General features: G+C 37.5%; 1 protein-coding gene across 8 annotated transcripts in view; it reads left to right on the top strand.

Annotated features, from left to right (window-relative positions):
• Positions 1-18,603, top strand: part of FAM184A (family with sequence similarity 184 member A) — a 123,891-nt gene that overhangs the window by 82,642 nt on the left and 22,646 nt on the right. For all 8 annotated transcript variants that reach the window (XM_025294773.3, XM_025294771.3, XM_025294774.3 and 5 more), the window contains exon 10: positions 17,317-17,529. In XM_025294773.3, the coding sequence (XP_025150558.3) occupies positions 17,317-17,529 (213 nt within the window). The remainder of the gene's footprint in view (positions 1-17,316; positions 17,530-18,603) is intronic.

The raw sequence follows: 18,603 nt of genomic DNA, 5'->3' as shown, positions 1-18,603 counted from the left end.
AGAAAAGTAATATAGCAAATGTGATTGGGTAAGATTTCATTGAGGAGGTCAGCTGTAGTGTGGCTTTTGAATAAAGTGAAGGGGGAACATAAATATTTTTATTCATTTATCAGACATTTATACTCAATGTATACTCAGTGTATCAGACAAAATATACTCAGATTTCCCAGAGACTGTAAGGAATACCGAAAAATAACAGGACAGTTGGGAAGAGAGATCATTGTGAAAAACTTTAACTTCTTGTCTTAGGAGGTCAAAATTTACTCAATAAGCTATGACATTCTCTCAAAGGTTTGTGGATAGCAGAATAACATGCTGATTTTTTTTATTTTAGAAAGTTTAATATTGAAGTGAGGACTAAATGGAGACATCTCAGTATAAATATCTAAATTAAAGTGTGTGAAACAGAGCTCTTGAATACATATCATGCATCCCTCCATCACTGTAGCCTAAGCCAGACTGCTCCTGCTAGACACTGGCATTCCTTACTGCCTAGCCATCTAAGCAGTAAAGAATGACTGCCTCCTCTCTCACATGCTGTGCAGCCAACCACCAGCATTTTCTACTGTTCTGCCTTCCAGGTACATCCAGATCTTCTCATGTATTACCACTTCCTCCGCTACCCTTCTGCGCCGCACCTGGAACCTATATTTGGTTTTGTTGCTTCTTCTCTTATCTACCTACAAATTGTTTTCCATCCAACCAAAGTGGTACTCTTAAAATATTAATTGGATGACAGTACTGTAATCTCCAAATCCACCAGTGGCTTCCCATCACCTTCTTGGAGTGCACTCCACACTCTTACTGTGGCCTGCAGGAGCCTCATGATTTGGCCTCTGTCTGCATGTCATCTGCTGCCACTGTCTCCCTTCGTTTTTTACAGCCATACTGGACTACTTGGAGTGGAGTTTCTGGACCACAAGCTTAATCCATCTCAGGGCCTCTGCATCTTCCAATGCTTATGGAATCCACCTTCCCCAGATCTACATGGCTTGTTCCTCAATTTGTTCAATTCTCCGCTCAAATCTTTTTTCCAAAAATAGTTATTTTTGACTGTTCTGGGTCTTCATTTCCGAGCAGGCTTTTCTCTAGTTGAGGTGAGCAGGGGCTACTCTTTGTCGCAGCGCACAGGCTCCTCATTGCAGTGGCTTCTCTTGTTGCAGAGCTCAAGCTCTAGGGTTCATGGACTCAGTAGTTGCAGTTCCCAGGCTCTAGAGCACAGGCTCTATAGTTGTGGTTCATGGTCTTAGTTGCTCCATGGCATTTGGGATCTTCCTGGACCAGGGATCGAACTCATGTCTCTTGAACTGGCTGGTTGTTTCTTTACCATTGAGCCTCCAGGGAAGCCCTATGCACAGATCTTAATCTTCAAAAAAGATCTTCCTTGACCACTTCCCCTAAAATAGCCTCCCTTTGTCACTCTTTTATTCTGCCTTGTATTTCTTCGAAACATTTGTTACCACATAGCATCATATTGATTCTCTTTCCTGTTAGAATGTAGTTCCATGAGCACTGGTTCTTTACCTGTGTTGCTCATGCTGCATCCCAGCAGCTTAAGCTGTGCCTGGCATATAGTCAGCTCTCAGGTGTTGCTGAATAAAGAAAACCTGAGGCAGGGCATCCAAAGAGGAGGTTGTCAGTTATATGAAATACAAATAATTCCACCCAAATAGGACCTGAATTAAGTTTATTTCACTGAGAATTACAAGAGAAATCATAAAGGAACAAATTTGATGGAATACTCTGGTAAAGGAGAAGGACATGTTAAAGCTGGCCCAGGATTTGAAACAAAGATAATGGAAAGATGATCATCTGAGACAGGAAGGTCATGACAGACTACTTCACTGAAAGGGGATGAGATGGTGAGTTTGATTTTAGACTTATTGATTCTATAGTCACAGGATACTTGGGCATTTTTCACGCTCAATAGGAAAGAACAATGACATGAATAAGAAGTGGAGCATCAAAATCAATGCTGTTGATCAAGAGTGACAGAAAAGCCAGTTTAAGGCTGTTGCAGAATGCTTTCTGATTGCTAGATGAGTGTTGTCTAATACGGTAGCAATGGGCCACCTATGACTGCTGAGTACTTGAAGTGAGCTTCATCCAATTTGAGATGTCAATGTACAATATATACTGGGTTTTGAAAATTTAATATAAAAAAAGAATATGGAATGTCTAACTAGTACTTTTTATTTAGTTGCATGTTGAGATGCTAGTACTTGGGATATATTGGGTTAAATATATGCCTAAAAATAATTTTACCTTTTTTAATATGGCTATTAAAATATTAAAGTGACACATGGGTCTCAATTATAACTCTTGTTAGCACTGGTCTAGACTATTTGGAACAAAACATTTTGAATCAGTTTGGTTCTGTAAGCTCAGTACTCGTTCTGCTGGCTCTTAAGTTTTATGTTAGGAAGAAAGAAATTCTCTCTTTAGAAATTGTACTTCTGTCTATTGAAAAGAGATATATTTTAATCAGTTTTCTGCCCATGTTAAATGAGTAACAATACTACCTTTTAATAGAAGAATGGCTGCAAGCAGATACTGAGGTAGAGGGGATAGAAAAGGACCCGGAGTTAGCACCTCTTCTCAGCTAACTTAGACCATGACCTTGACAGAAGCCCTAAGCAGTGACAGGAGACAAGTGAAGCTGACCTTGAAGGTTCAGAATCCTCTCCTGAGAAATTAGGAGACCAGGGAACTATGTGAAAGAAACCTCAGGGATTCAGCCTGGACCCTGGGGAAAGAGAACGAAGAGATGGAACTGTGCTATCTATACCTACCTTAAAAAGGATGTGTAAAATACTGGGTAGTTTTAGCTATAGGCTTTTTGTAGATTTTTTTTTTTTTTTTTTTTTGGCCTTACCACTCAGCATGCAGATGACACCACCCTTATGGCAGAAAGTGAAGAAGAACTAGAGAGCCTTTTGATGAAAGTCAGAGGAGAGTGAAAAAGTTGGCTTAAAGCTCAACATTCAGAAAACGAAGATCATGGCATCCGGTCCCATCACTTCATGGCAAATTGATGGGGAAACAGTGGAAACAGTGTCAGACTTTATTTTTCTGGGCTCCAAAATCACTGCAGATGGTGACTGCAGCCATAAAATTAGAAGATGCTTATTCCTTGGAAGGAAAGTTAGGACCAACCTAGATAGCATATTCAAAAGTGGAGACATTACTTTGCCAACAAAGGTCTGTCTAGTCAAGGCTATGGTTTTTCCAGTAGTCATGTATGGATGTGAGAGGTAGACTATAAAGAAAGCTGAGCGCTGAAGAATTGATGCTTTTGAACTGTGGTGTTGGAGAAGACTCTTGAGAGTCTCTTGGACTGTAAGGAGATCCAACCAGTCCATCCTAAAGGAGATCAGTCCTGAGTGTTCATTGGAAGGACTGATGTTGAAGCTGAAACTCCAATACTTTGGCCACCTGATGCGAAGAGCTGACTCATTGGAAAAGACCCTGATGCTGGGGAAGATTGAGGGCAAGAGGAGAGGGGGATGACAGAGGATGAGATGGTTGGATGGCATCACCAACTCAATGGAGAAGGGTTTGGGTGGACTCTGGGAGTTGGTGATGGACAGGAAGGCCTGGCGTGCTGCGGTTCATGGGGTCGCAAAGAGTCGGACACGAATGAGCGACTGAACTGAACTGAACTGAACTCAGCATGCAGGATCTTAGTTCACTGACCAAGGATTGAACCCTTACCGACACTGGGAGTATGTATTCTTAACCACTGGACTACCAGGGAAGTTCCCACCTGCCCCCCGAGTAGTTTTAATGTGTACTGAGTGTGTGTATGTGTATGTGTGTTCTGCAAAATACTGCAGTGGGACTGGGATGAAATGCCGAACAGTCTATGCCTTCACAGGCACTAGGGCCCAGAAGACACTTGAAAAATATTAAGAACTTCTAGATATCACTGTAATAATAAATACATTTATTTCCATTTCCTATGGCAGGATACTAAAAATAATTACGATACTTTGGATTTGAAAACAGTCAGTAGATATATGATTATAAAGTTAAAGACCTAGCCTCTGAGAAGTGTTTAAATTATCTAACATTAGCTTCTCTTCACCTTAATTTCATTGAAAAGCCTGTTATTACTGATTTAGTTTAAATATGAAATAATTGGTCATGACTTTTTTTACTTTTTGTTTCAGGAGCATTATTAAAGTGTGATTCCCACTCCTAATCTTAGGTTTATTGGTTGCTTTTCTCTAGATGTTAGTATACTTGAAAATAATATTGGAGAAAACTTTCCATAATTTAAGAAAGTACAGTGTTATATGTTAAATACTTAATTTTAGAATATTTTATTAAGATTTAACATATTTTACTTGAATGCAATATAAAATTAATGTAGATATTGTTTCAAGGAATTTAGAAATTTAACAAGTGACATTTCTTCTGTTAGTAAAGAAAATTCTATTGTCAGAATAAAAAATTTTGACATATGTTAAAAAGTCAGTATTTCTGATACGCTAGGCACTGTGGCAGACCAGTAACAGGGCTGTCTTACTTCCCTTTGTTTATAATCTAGAAAAGAAGGCAAACAGAAATGGCACATTAATTCGTTACAACTGTAATGTTGTATGGGAAAGGCTTCTCTAAGTGCAGGATCTTTTACCTGGAAGAGAAGCGGAATCAGGCCAAGAGGAGAAGGAGAACAGCATTCTGGGCAGAGGGGGAAGTATGTGCAAAGGTCCTCAGGCAGCCCCCAAATACCTGTATTCTGGGGAATAGAGAGCTAGGAAGATGGGGGAGGTAGGCAGCAGGGTCAGATAACATGGGTTCTTCTTTGCCTTGTGGAGATTTTATCTAAAGTGCCATGACGAGCCACTGAAAGATTTTAAGCAAGGTTTAATGAATCTAACACATTCAAACATTAAAGTTTGAAAACTCTGACTGTGGTACAGAGAATAGACCAGAGTAGGACAAGATAGGTGCCGTTCAGTGTATATTGTTTCCCTCTTGGCAGCCTTTCTTTGTTCAGATTAATACAGATATTTAGTATACTCATTAGTTCACTTCTCTGAGGGAGTACATTTCTCAGTCTTAGATTCTGCTGGCTTCTGTCCACAGGATTTCTGCAAGATATCTGTTTTTTTTAAATAACTTCTTTTTGTTACCTAAGAGTTTCTCATGACTTCTTATGCTTCTGTGGGGAAGGGGAAAAGGTAGAGAGTAGTAAAAACTAACTCAGTAATAAAAGTCCATGTCATTCATTTAGTCTTTTAGTAAACATTTATTGACCATTTAACTCTTTGCCAGGTACTAAGTTTGGCACTTTGGATGCAAAATGTGAACAAGCCATTGTCCTCTAAAAGCTGGTCATTCAGTGTGTGCATGCTAAGTCTCTTCCATCCTGTGGACCATACCCCACCAGACTTCTCTGTCCATGGTGATTCTCCAGGCAAGAATACTGGTGTGGGTTCCCATACCCTCCTCCAGGGGATCTTCCCTACCCAGGGATTGATCTACCCTACCCATCTCTTATGTCTCCTGCATTAGTAGGCAGGTTCTTTACCACTAGTACCACCTGGGAAGCCCTGTAATTCAGTGGATTTCAATATTTATATACCAGTACGTTTGTAAACTGCAAACATCTATCAGTAAAAACCTTGTGCTATTTTCTAAATGAATAAACTGAGGATTAGAACAATGAGATTACTCCTAAGAGCATAGTTTTCTTATGTACAAAGCTGTAAACTTCTCATTAAGTGCAGCAACTTTTTCAGTTATTTTCAGTTTTTCTTCCTTACTTACAATGGCTGAAAGTCTGATTATATTCATCCATCAAGACCAGAAATCCTGAAAGACCTTAGTAAGCCTTCTGTGCTGAAATATCCAAGTGCTCTAATGAGCTGAAGAGGACCTCATAAGGCCCTTTTCAGTCATCTCAAAAACTAACAAGTAGCTTAAGATGCTTTAAAGGAAATTGACTTAATATAGCATTAATGTTTCTTAACATGGATCTTGCTCATGTAGAATACTTGCCAAATAATACATCTGCATATAGATTTTTAGTTCATCTAGTATTCTCTCAAACATTTACTGGGGGGAATCTCAGCCCATTTTGTGTTTTAAATACCATCTATAGGTCATGCATGCTCAGTTGCTCAATCGTGTCCAACTCTTTGTGACCCCATGGACTGCAGCCCTCCAGGCTCCTCTCTCCATGGGAATTCACCAGGCAAGAATACTGGAGTGGGTAGCCATTTCCTCCGCCAGGGGATCTTCCCGACCCAAGGATCGAACCCAGGTCTCCTGTGTCTCCTGCATTGGTAGGCAGATTCTTTACCCTCAGCCTCCGAGGAAGCCCAGTCTGTATAGTTCAGTGACTTCCAGTTAAATCCAAGTTAAATCTCCAGCCTTTGTCTTCACCCAAACTCAGTCACTTGGTTATCTAATAGGCATCTCAGACTTAGCATGTATGGCTCAAAAATATTGATTCTCAATCCCTATCCCATCGTCTTCACTTCCTGGCACTTTTTGCTCAGAACAAAAACTGAAGAGTCATCTTTGCTTTCTCTCTTTTCTGATCTCTCATGTAATCTCAATCCTATTTATTGTACCTCCGAAACAAATCCCAGTTCCACCTGCTTCTGTCTGTCTTAGCAAATACTAGTCCAAGCCACCATATAACAGCCTTCTATTTAGCTCCCACAATTTCACTTTTTCCCTCACAAACTTGAAGTAATCTTTTATGATGTAAATCAGATCATGCCATTTCCCTGCTTAAAATTCTTTCAGGGGTCCCCAGTGAATTACGGCTTTTTAGTCCCTGGTGGCACAGCAGTAAAGAATCTGCCTACAATGCAGGAGACTCAGGTTCAATCCCTGGCTTGGGAAGATCCCCAGGAGAAGGCAATGTCAACCCACTCCAGTATTCTTGCCTGGGAAATCCCATGGACAGAGGAGCCTGGTGGGTTACAGTCCGTGAAGTTGCAAAGTGTCAGATATGACTTAGCAACTAAACAACAGATATGTCCTATTTCACTTCAGCCTGACACACCCCCCCACACACACACCCAGTCATTCCAGCTCGCTGACACCTTAGGGTCTTTGAGCTAATCCTTCTGCCTGTTCACTCTTTCCCCCCAATCATCTCATTTTGTGGCTGACTTCTTCACTGATTCTAAGTTTAAATGACACTTTTTTCCAAAGATCTTTTTTTACCATCAACGCAATATCACCTCTAGTCACTTCCTTATCACATCAACCTTTTAAAATCCTATTTATCATGAACTTTTTCTTACTTTTTAATTTATGTATGTATGTTTGTTCAGTATCCTGTTCAGTTCTCTATATCACTCTGTACTTCCTAGAATATAACAGTACTCTAATAATTCTTTAAACAAAAAAATGTTACTTCATTTGTGTACTCACCAATAAGGGTATTGTGACCCATCCCCACTGCCATGCCTCTTCTAGTTGCTGTTGCCAGGTCTGTGCCGTAAGTCACGCCAGGTTACAGCTTGTGGACCAGGACTTTTGGTTTAGATATTTCCATGGCCCTCAGCAATATGAGGACAGAGGTAGTGACCATATGAGTTTAGATTCCAGATGTTCAAATATACTTCTCTCATAGAAGATCTAGAATTCCGATTGAAGAACCTCTAATCTGTAATATTGGTCTAATTTATCAGTTAGTTCAGGAATCCTAAATAACATACATACTTTTTTTGTCTGATGATACTTTAAAGAATGAAAAAATTATTTCATAAGTAAATGACATTCATTTTAGATTAACTTCTAGTACGAGGATATCAGTTCAGTGAAATATAAAGAGGTTAAAAAAAAACTAAAAAACCCTCGGATTTTCATAAACTTTGTGAACTCTGGAGAAGTATCTCGTTAGTATATAAAGAATATTATGAGTAGAAGAAAGAATAAAATAAAAAATAAAATTAAAAGTATGAGAGTTTAAACTGAGAAGTTATAGAATGATCAAACAGAAAGTTAATAATTTTTCTTATTTTTTTCAGCTCTGTGACCTATAACCTAAATTAGTCTTAGGGTATTAGTAAATAATTGTTTACCAAATAAAAGGTATCTTTAGTTTGTAAACATTAAGGAATATTCACATTATGGGGGAAAAGATAATTATACTCCTTCTGAAAATCTGATTAATGTCCACAGTAAAAGCCACTTTGCAGGAACTTTCCTATATTAGTAATATAAATTTAAAATAACTACTTTGTATCCTTGGAAGGCAAAAAGTGAGGCAATTGAAAATTAAATCACATTTTTCCCATATTTAGGGGAGGGAGAGTATGTTTTTCCAATGGTTTATCACTCAACATTTCAGTGAACTAAAAAATGAATGCAGGTCATATATAATTTTATCAAATAAAGTCTAGGAAATAGGGTTGAAAAGATACAAAGGCATCGTTTCTTCCTTTCCCCTGAACTTTTACACTAAACCAGATTATTATTCAATCTTTACATTTTCAGTGATTATCTCATATTTATTTTTAGCCCTCAAATTATGTAGTCAATGAAGTGAGTGTTTCAGTTCTCATCTGCTCATTTCTCACAAGAGAAATCCTTCTAGAACCTACTCCAGTGCTGAGTGGAATGCTTTGAGGCATTATATTATAGATTTCTGGAAGGAATTTAGAACAGTAATATTCCTTCCAGGTGCTTCAATAACCACGGTCTTTTAAGCTGACCTCTGGTTTACATGTACTGTCCTTTGGTGTCTTCCATAGGTAAGTCTGCAAGCCCGTAAGCCTCAGACACTGTTTTAACGGACTACAGATAATGTCGACTGTGTGTCGTAAAAAGTTCTTTTTGTCTGATTTCTTTTTCAGAACTGTTTTCAACTTACTTGTTTCTTGAGCATATTATAATTAATGTTCTATGTCTTACTCTCCCTTTTTGTCCCTCTTTCTTTCACTTAGTCGATTTCTGAATGTTTCCCTTTATTCCTGTGATCTTTTCATAGCGGCACTCTCTGGGGGAAGCTTTGCATAAATCTATCAACAATGTAAGTGAGCGGCACTTACACTTTGCACACAGGGCATGTTGCACTTTTGGTTTTGCATCAACATCATCACCGCTTGAAAGCTTTAACTTATGATATTAAAAAATACACTTTTTGCCTGGGTAAGATATGTTGTATTTGGGTAGCAAAGCTTCTAGCTTTCAGCCTTTCGTTTGCATATGTGCACACGTCTATCACACACAGTATTTATTTTAAAGCCAAGCAAGATTTTACTTCTCAGATATAAAATTCATTATTTTAATATTTGCATTGATAGCTGTAGTAATATTTTGAAAAACTGTCAACTTGTTGACTCTAATAAAAAATGGAAATAAATGTAAATGTATTTCTTATTTTGTTAAAGTACTTTGTTTTTTAAAAGAGTAGTATCAGTTGACTCCTTAAGAGTATCAGATAGTTGTGCAGGTTCATAGATTCAGAATATATTTTACATTTTAATGTTACAATTATTAAAAGATTTAAAGCAAAATGGAGTAAATCCCTTTCCAAAGAATTGGCAATGCTATTCTTTTACTTATACATACTCAAAAATGCAAATACTAAGCTTCAAAGTAATATTGCATTTAAACGATAATTAAAATTTTTTTCTTTACATATGAAGAGAAAAATGAGATTTATTTTCACATCGAACTCGTGCCCAACTTGTTCTTTAAAATAAGTTAGCAGAGAGGTAAGCATCTTTGAATATTTTTCTTGATATCCTAGGGCAGAGGTCAGCAAGCTTTTTCTGCAAAAGACCAGACAATAAATATTTCTAGCTTTGTGGGTCGTGCAGTGTCTGTGACACCTACTGGCCTCTGTTGTTATATGGAAGTGCCCATGGGCAATAGAAACAGACTCCAATGTGCCAATTCCTGACCTAGAGGAATCAAATCTTGAGTCTAGAGTGGTCCTGCGAAATTTTTATATTTCAAAACTGTGTCCTCCTACCTCCTTAATTTCTTTCTACTGTACAAGAAAATTTTTATCTGTTCTTTATGTTCAACTTTGCTGTCTATATGAAAATTAGAAATACATGAATACATTTAATGCCATTTTCTTTAATGTATTTTAAAGTGGTACTCAATGTTGGTGAACTAAGGCTACATTTAGAATTTTTTTTTAATAATCACATAGGCCATAGTAAGAATTTGGGCATGGTTGCTGTATCAATCCAGACTTTCTGACATGCATACTAACTGGGATAGAAATAAGAACCCCAAATAGGATATGATTGATTATTGTCAAAAATTATTTGAGTTGTACTTCAAAATACGTGTGACAACATAGTCACTTTCCCCTAAACAGTTATAAATGAAAAGGTGTTCATTAAAATCAAAACAATTTTATTTAATTTAAATGTATTAGTAATTGAATGAGAATGCCTTGATTCATCTCCTACAAAATAAGCAAAAGAGGTCAATAACACAATGAAATCCCCATTAATGAGTTCTCTTTTGTAACAGCATAGTCACTGAGGATGAACTGTTCACTCAGACATCTCCCAAACAAGATGTGACCTTGTCAGTATCATTCAGCCAAGTGAGAGCTACCCACCCCCTCCACACACTGTTTAGCCAGCCTTCCATGCAAGAAGTTCCCACTATATGCTGTCTTGTTCTAAGAGAACAAGTAATCGTTGATGCCTCTGTTCTTTATTTTTCAACTAAGAATGAGAGGATGACTGGAAATATTCCAAAAATATCTTAAGGGCATTAAGTAGGCATTACTGTGGTTCTCAATCAATAAACTCAGTTTACAGGTCTTCTTAGAAAATACCAGAAAATTATGGATGATTCAGTATTTTCCTGAATGGTCATAATTTCAGAAGCTTAAGTTGACTTTTCTTAGCCAGGCCCTTCAAAAATAGCAAATTAGAGGTTAAAAAGGAAAACGATAGAAAGAATTAAAATATTCAAACAGTTTCAAACATTTTACATGAGCATTTATATAAATTATTGACATAGTAATAAATTATTCTACTGCTCTCTACTAGGCCTATATAGAGGTTTTTAATGTTGCTTTATATATTTGAAAGTATTGAACTGAATATTAATATCATGTGGTTTAGACTTTCTAATAATTTATGTTGACCTTCGGAGAAGGCAATGGCACCCCACTCCAGTACTCTTGCCTTGAAAATTCCATGGACGGAGGAGCCTGGTAGGCTGCAGTCCATGGGGTCGCTGACGGTTGGACACAACTGAGCGACTTCACTTTCACTTTTCACTTTCATGCATTGGAGAAGGAAATGGCAACCCGCTCCAGTGTTCTTGCCTGGAGAATCCCAGGGACGGGGGAGCCTGGTGGGCTGCCATCTCTGGGGTCGCACAGAGTCGGACACGACTGAAGTAACGTAGTAGTAGTAGATGTTGACCTTTCTTGTCAAAATTAACAAGTATTCTGGCTCAATACAATCCACAACTCTGTACCTGTAATTTATTGAAAAATGAAATTGTACTTAAACATCCTATTTTTCAAATTGCTTTTTCTTACTAATTTTTCTTGTTTTCACAAAAATGAATGAACCCTCTCACATGAAGCCTCTACCCTGGAAAACAAGTCATTTTTAAAAAATCATAATTTATATGACAGCCTTTTTCAAAAACATACAGAATCACTAGATAAATTGTTCACCAGTATCATGATAAATTGACCAAAACTATAGGAGAAAAGGCCGTAGGTAATATTACTTGAAGAAGATAGTTTGTTTTCCTCCTTGATCTCATAAAATGAACTGAGAGCAGAGGACAAGTAAAAGACCAGGGCTTCAAAGACTTATCTGGTCGTTGCCTTACGATTCGCATTAAAGAAGCAGCCAGAGTCTTAGTTTTATGAACTCCAGAGCAGTGGTTCTCAGCTATGACTGCATTAAAGTCATCTGTGAAACTTCAAAAAGAGTGAGTCAGCCTTCTGGTAGACTCACATGAGTATGTGTTTAGACCGTTTATTTTGGGGTGTTTTGGTACAGCGTTTGTAATAGCAAAATCAGGTGAGATGATCTGAATTTTCATCAGGAAGGATTAAAGTAATTATAGTGTATTTATACTTTGAATGGTGTCTACTAGGATGAATTTGGCTTTAAGCAGCAGAACACCCAGTTAACAGTGGCTCATGCTGGCAAGATACTTAATGAGGTGCCCGGGTACTTTGTGTTCTTCTACTTTGCCATGTTCAATATGTTAGCCTTTGGACCTCAAGTTTGTCATGTCATGGTTGCAACTTGGCTGCTACAGCTCCGCCTTTCATGTTCTTGAACAACTGTGCTAACACAGGAGACTCTCCATTAAGCAGTTTTTGAATCAGGAAGTAAAATCTCTCCCCCTCCTCCAAATTCTCCACATACTTCCTTTTAGCTTATTAACTAAGACGGGATGATACAACCTTAGAGTTAGGTTACTGTGACTTTCTTATCGCAGTTGTAATTCACTCCTTGGTGCTGGGAGAGGGGCCTGCCTTCTTGAAGATCGGGATTTTCATTCAGTTCCTGAACAAACTCAAGAGTTCAACTCGTTGTGAAGAAAGAAAAAGGGGGAGATGGGCATTTGGGAAGGAAGAAACGGTGCCTGCCATTTGCATTATCTGTAGTCATTGAAAAGAATGGGGGCATTCCTACACGTCATGGATTGTATACCCTAGAAATGACCCCATGAAAGGAAAAGCAAACCTCTAAAACCAAACTTGTTGGTCTCCCTAGTAGAGAAATCATTAACCATCATTATGCAAATCCATGAGTATACTCAGCTTGAAGGGAGCTACATATTGTTGAGTGTTTGAAAAACCATAGCAACACGTAAGGATCTTGATACCCTCATGGTTTCATGAAGGAAGTTGATGTTTATTTCTCTGTTTAAGACATAGGGAATGTTTGTTCCAACAGCAGCCCCATGGGTCTCTGTTTCAACTGCTTTGGACATTAAGCTCTGGTCTCTTGAGGTGTGCCCTGGGGCCCCCAAGTAATTTTTGTCATATCATGCCAGATGTACACTCTACATGGTGAAAGTCATTCATCCACCTGTTTACACATAACATAGTTTGAAAAAAGCAAAAGAAAACAGGAAATTAAGAGAGAGAGAAGTCATAAGAGTCTTGGGAGACACATGCCTAAAATAAAACACTGTTAACAATTTGGTGCACTTTCCTCCAGACTGTTATTTGTCATTTATAAATAAATATAGACACATGCAAATGCAAAAAAAGAAAAGAGTCTTGGGAGATACCAAAATCTTAGAACTGATTACCCTTAGGGATTGGGATTTGGTGAGGAAAGGGAAGGAAGCACACTTTCCCTTTCATTTTATAAACTCCTTTATTAAAGAAATTTTTTTTTTCACAACAAACACATTACTTTGGTAGTTAGAAATTATGTTAGGTGGTCTTTGCTCAATTCCAGACCTATTTAATCAGAATAACCAAGGGTCAGTGGCTGGGCAAGTACATTTATTAGAATCTACAGAGATGATTCCGATATATAGCCAGGTGTGAGAACCACAGATTACATTTGCTATCTCAGGATATTCTTTGTTCTGAGGATAAGCTATTTGTATATTTTCTGTATTCTTTCATTTATAGTAAGATTTTTGTTAGGGGTAAAGAAAACTAGAGTGCATAAAAAACCAAATGTTGTATGTAGGACGTACATAGTGAATGACATATCTCATGTTGACATCCTATCGTATCCAGTACCTCAGATTTGATATTTCAGTTTCTATTTTGAGGGATTTCCATAAACACCATTGCAGAGGTACAGAATCTTTGTGAAACCGCCCTGTTGGAAAGAGGTAAAGCTTTCCCTTCTTCAGAAAAATGTATCTATATGTCTTTAATTTTGTCTTTTTGAAATTTGTACAGCCTTATTTTCAAAAGATAGTATTTTAAGTGGTAGAGATCAGAAGGTAGCAATTACTGTCAGTGAAGTTTGGCTTTTAAAATTATTTGCAAAGTATCTGCAAAGTATTTGCAAAGTACCTCTTGATTAGTAGAACATATTATTTAATTCATATATAAACTGCTGTGGTGGGAATTTTTTAATTAGGATGAAAATTTTTTCTAAAATATTCTCTTTGGTTCATTTAAAATCAGCAAAATAAAAAGCTTTAAGGTTTAAAATGACAACAAATGTGTAGAAACTTATACCATATATTTCATAATTTGAAAATAAATTGAAGCAACTAGTACTGCTTCTCATTTATTCAACAAATGCCTTTCTGTAATACTGTAATGAGAGTATTGATGTAAGTTACCCAGACTATTTAATGCAAAGTCTATCTTTGTTTTATTTTAAATTAATGAAGTTTTATATTAATATGTATTTCCATAAAGTGTACTAAACTCTCCTGTTTTAAGTTATAGCTATAAAACAGCTCATTTTACATTGCTTTGCTCATTATTTCTGTCTTTAAAGTGCCATATAATTTTCATGCTGAATAAAGGCTGACAATTTAATGCCATCTACTAATTTAATTTTTAAAAGAGCAAAATAAGTTTTGATGCTGCATTGCATGATAAAGGCTTCCTGCTTACAAATAATGTTACTGTTTTGAGCATGAATCCAAAGATTTTTAGCTAGCCTTAATATTATTTTCATATGCTTTCAAAATTAAGAATATAAAGTGTCTAAACTAAGTATACTTGAGGACTAAATTGCATGATAATGTCTTTTTGCATATACTTTATATTTGCTTAAATATAAAGATTAATCATATATTCTAAAATTAAAAATATTACTTTGGAGTTCTTTCAAGGTAAAGTATATTATGATTTAAAGTATTTAAGCTGGAAAGGTTTAAAAAGTGTGCTTAGATTTTAAATGTATAACTGTTAACAAAACTGTGGTATTCATTAATTTTAAATGTTGTACTTCTTTATAAATTTCATCTTTAACTGGTTCAAGTGTGAGTCAAATTATAGTCAAATTAACATATGGGAGCTCTTTTTGATACAGTGACCTTTTGAAATAGTTCAGAAAAAAAAAGCTACACTGCTGTGAACTGATTGGCTTCTTACTAACCTAAATGCGCCCTTAATTGGAGGACAGGATCCAGGGCCACCACTAGCCCATGTGGTGCCTGTGTACCAATCAGAACGCTATGCCACTTTTCTTTGAGTGGACTTGGATGCATCCCAGGGCAGATGGCTTGGTGAGGAGCTTGTTCACTGAGTAAATTCGTCCTCACTTGGCCAGGGGCCTAATAATAGCTTTGATCGGATCAGTCATTATTCTTTATGTAACGTAGTCTTTCCCTAATGTTCTCATATATGTCCTAGTAAGTTGTCACCAGGGACAAGGCAGTCACATGGGTCCCTATTCTGGGTCTGGGACTAGGCTTGAACTTGGGAAGAGAGTGGGTAGGAGCCTTGTCTATTTCAAGAACCAGCTAACTCTACTACTTTACACATTGGGGTTCACAAACACACATTTTATTACGTTTTACCCTTTTTTTGATTCTTTTTTCTTTAGAGGTTGTCTTTAGTATTCATTTCATCCTGATTTTCTTTGCACAAAATGGTGAGATCACATGACATGGTTTGTTTTGGCCCTCCAGCTCCCACAAGGAAGGCTTAGCTGTTGCCGTGCCTTTCTCCTGCAGTTTTTACGTTCGCGGGTTTATTTGAGCTGTAAATCATCAGTGCTACTGCCATTTAGAGGTGTATGGAGTTGCGTTGCCTGGGGTCAGAGTGTTGCAGTTCACCAAGACTCTAAACATGGAAATAGTCTCTGAAATCTTAAGCTTATTTGGAAGTTAGTAGAATTCATGTAACTTTCAATAGGTAAAGTCACTTCTTTGGAAATATGTTAAAACAGATGGAACATGTGTTAGTAGTATCATTTCTCATCAGTACTTGACCCTCTCCACAAAGGCATGTGCTAACCTTTTCTACTAATCCTGATGTATACCTTGCCCTTGTCCCAAACCCTTCCAGACAGCTGTCACTTATCCGAAACTCAGTATAGTCTGTGCCTGTTTCCTGCTGCTGGCCTCTGCCCTCTCCTGTCTTCCAGTTCATTCTTTCTTATTTTTCTTTCTCAGTTTGCATTGCTGGTGATTCTTCAGCCTTTCATTTTCTTTCTCACGTACCTTCATGGTAAGACATGTGAGGCAGCCTATGTCTACCTTCCATCAACCAAAAGAAAGTTTTTCTTATTTACAGAAAGTCACTTTAAAGTCTTTTCTTTCCATTAGCTTTCTTGGCCACAGAAACAGTTTTATCTACATATAAACACAGCATCTTATTATTTAATGGGACACATTTGACAACTTTATATCTGGTTTCCTTAAGTTCCCGTTAGCCTCAGACTTGTAGAATATGATTGAGTCGTCTAGTTTCAAGTTTACATTTTCGTTATATGAGTAGAGAAACAGATCAAATAAAATGGCTTCAACAAATGTATATGTGAACACACACACATATATACAGATGCTTATACACATTTTGTGCTTCTTTTAGTTAATGTACTTCTGCATGTATTTTAAAACATGCAGAGGCAGTGCAGATGTATTAAGGATGATGTTTTCAATAGAAGGAACAAATAAGTTCTCCATAGTGAAAGAAAAGTACCTGTCATCATTACAAGGCTGTAAGTAGAAGATTGTGAGAGGTTTGTGATTTTTTAAAAAGCTTGAAGTTCTGCAAATCCTTTTGAATTAAATCAAAATTCAAAAATAAAAATGTTTTTTACACAAGAATTCTAAATTCTAAATTGATAAACTGTTTAAAGAGTACTTCTTTAATGCTCAAATAATTTTAGCTGGCTTTCATTGAGCAGTTAATCTTTGTACGTGGCAGGAACTATTCTGAGTAAACTGTGTGTAGAAATGCTCTTTTCTGTCACATAGCCTGGTGAGGTGTTGACCGAAGCAAGTGGCAGAGCTAAGATTTTAACTCAGAGCCCACAGCCTTAAACAGTCCTGTGGCTCAGCAGTAAAGAATCTGCCTGCAATGCAGGAGTCACAGGAAATGCGGGTTCAATCCCTGGGTCTGGAAGATCCGCTGGAGGAGGGCATGGCATCCCACTCCAGTATTCTTGCCTAGAGAGTCCCATGGACAGAGGAGCCTGATGGGCTACAGTCTGTGAGGTTGCAGAGTCGGACACGGCCCAAAGCGACTGAGCACACATGCACTGAAAACAGAATAAAAGTGGTAATACCTGAAGATTAGCCATCTAGGATATATTATAAGAGATTTTAAGTGGGCACTTTAAGGCAGTTATTTTGCAGTTGTTAATATCTTCAAAATGCCTTTTCCCCTTAAATAGGCACTGTGTGAAATAGGCCTTGTATTTATTCCTCTTTGTGTGCCCTCCTGTGGCACAGATTTCCCTCCTGAAACAGAATCTGGAGATGCAGCTTTCCCAGTCTCAAACCTCTCTGCAGCAACTGCAGGCCCAGTTTACACAGGAGCGACAGCGACTGACACAAGAGCTCGAAGAATTAGAGGAGCAGCATCAACAGAGACATAAATCTTTAAAAGAAGCACACGTCCTTGCATTTCAAACCATGGAAGAAGAAAAGGAAAAGGAACAAAGAGTGAGTTTTAGGTGACATACGTTCAAATGTAACCCAACAGCCTGATCACTTTGTTAACCTTACGATTCTAAAGAATTCATTTTTTGCTCCAAAAAATTATGTATTGCTTTATTTCAGTGTGTTTTCTAGGCTATGACTTCTTGTAGGGGTCACAGTGATTAAACACATACACTAATTGTACACTGTAGGGCTTTCCTGATAGCTCAGTTGGTAAAGAATCTGCCTGCAATTCAGGAGACCCTGGTTTGATTCCTGGGTCGGGAAGATCCGCTGGAGAAGGGATAGGCTACCCGCTCCAGTATTCCCGGGCTTCCCTTGTGGCTTAGCTGGTAAAGAATCCACCTGCAGTGTGGGAGACCTAGGTTCGATCCCTGGGTTGGGAAGATCCCCTGGAAAAGGGAAAGGCTACCCACTCCAGTATCCTGGGCCTGGAGAATTCCATGGGGTTGCAGAGAGGCAGACACGACTGAATGACTTTCAGTTTCACTTTAATTGTACACTGTAGCAGACATATGTTATTTCTGTTTCCCGTGAAAAGGCCAAGGTCATGATGTGACTAATGCTCTGGTTTGTCATGTGTCAGCAGTGATTACATAAATTTAGTCATTACTGTTACCACTGTAATCTCTTAATACTGGTCTTGAACTTAGTCTTTCATCCAACTTTTAATTTTTTTCTTTTAGTCTAGATCTACAAAAGATACATGTCCCTAAAGCATTTTAAGTTTTTATCTCCATTTTTTCCCCTCATGCTTTTTCTTATGTACAGAACTCACAATGAAATGAAATAGGAGACATTTAGAAATAGTACATTTCCCTGTATACTGTTTGTATCGCTATATGGTGATCACTCAGAAAAGAGACATTATTGGTTCAATTATATGCCAGAATCTCCCCATATCCATTATTTAGTTCTGTGTTAAAATGTTAGTTGGACTTAGCCTTAGTGTGATTCATTTTAGTGTAGTTCATTTCTTAACACTGTATTTCTCAATTTCTTTTAAGGACCTTTATTAAGATAAAGATGTGATAGAAAAAGTTACTAATAATAATGTTTACCATCCATACTGTTACT

This window comes from Bubalus bubalis, chromosome 10 (genome assembly GCF_019923935.1).
Source record: "Bubalus bubalis isolate 160015118507 breed Murrah chromosome 10, NDDB_SH_1, whole genome shotgun sequence".
Lineage (NCBI taxonomy): Eukaryota > Metazoa > Chordata > Mammalia > Artiodactyla > Bovidae > Bubalus > Bubalus bubalis.
The sequence above is the reverse complement of the archived record's forward strand: the minus strand, read 5'-3'. Positions and strand labels throughout refer to the sequence as shown.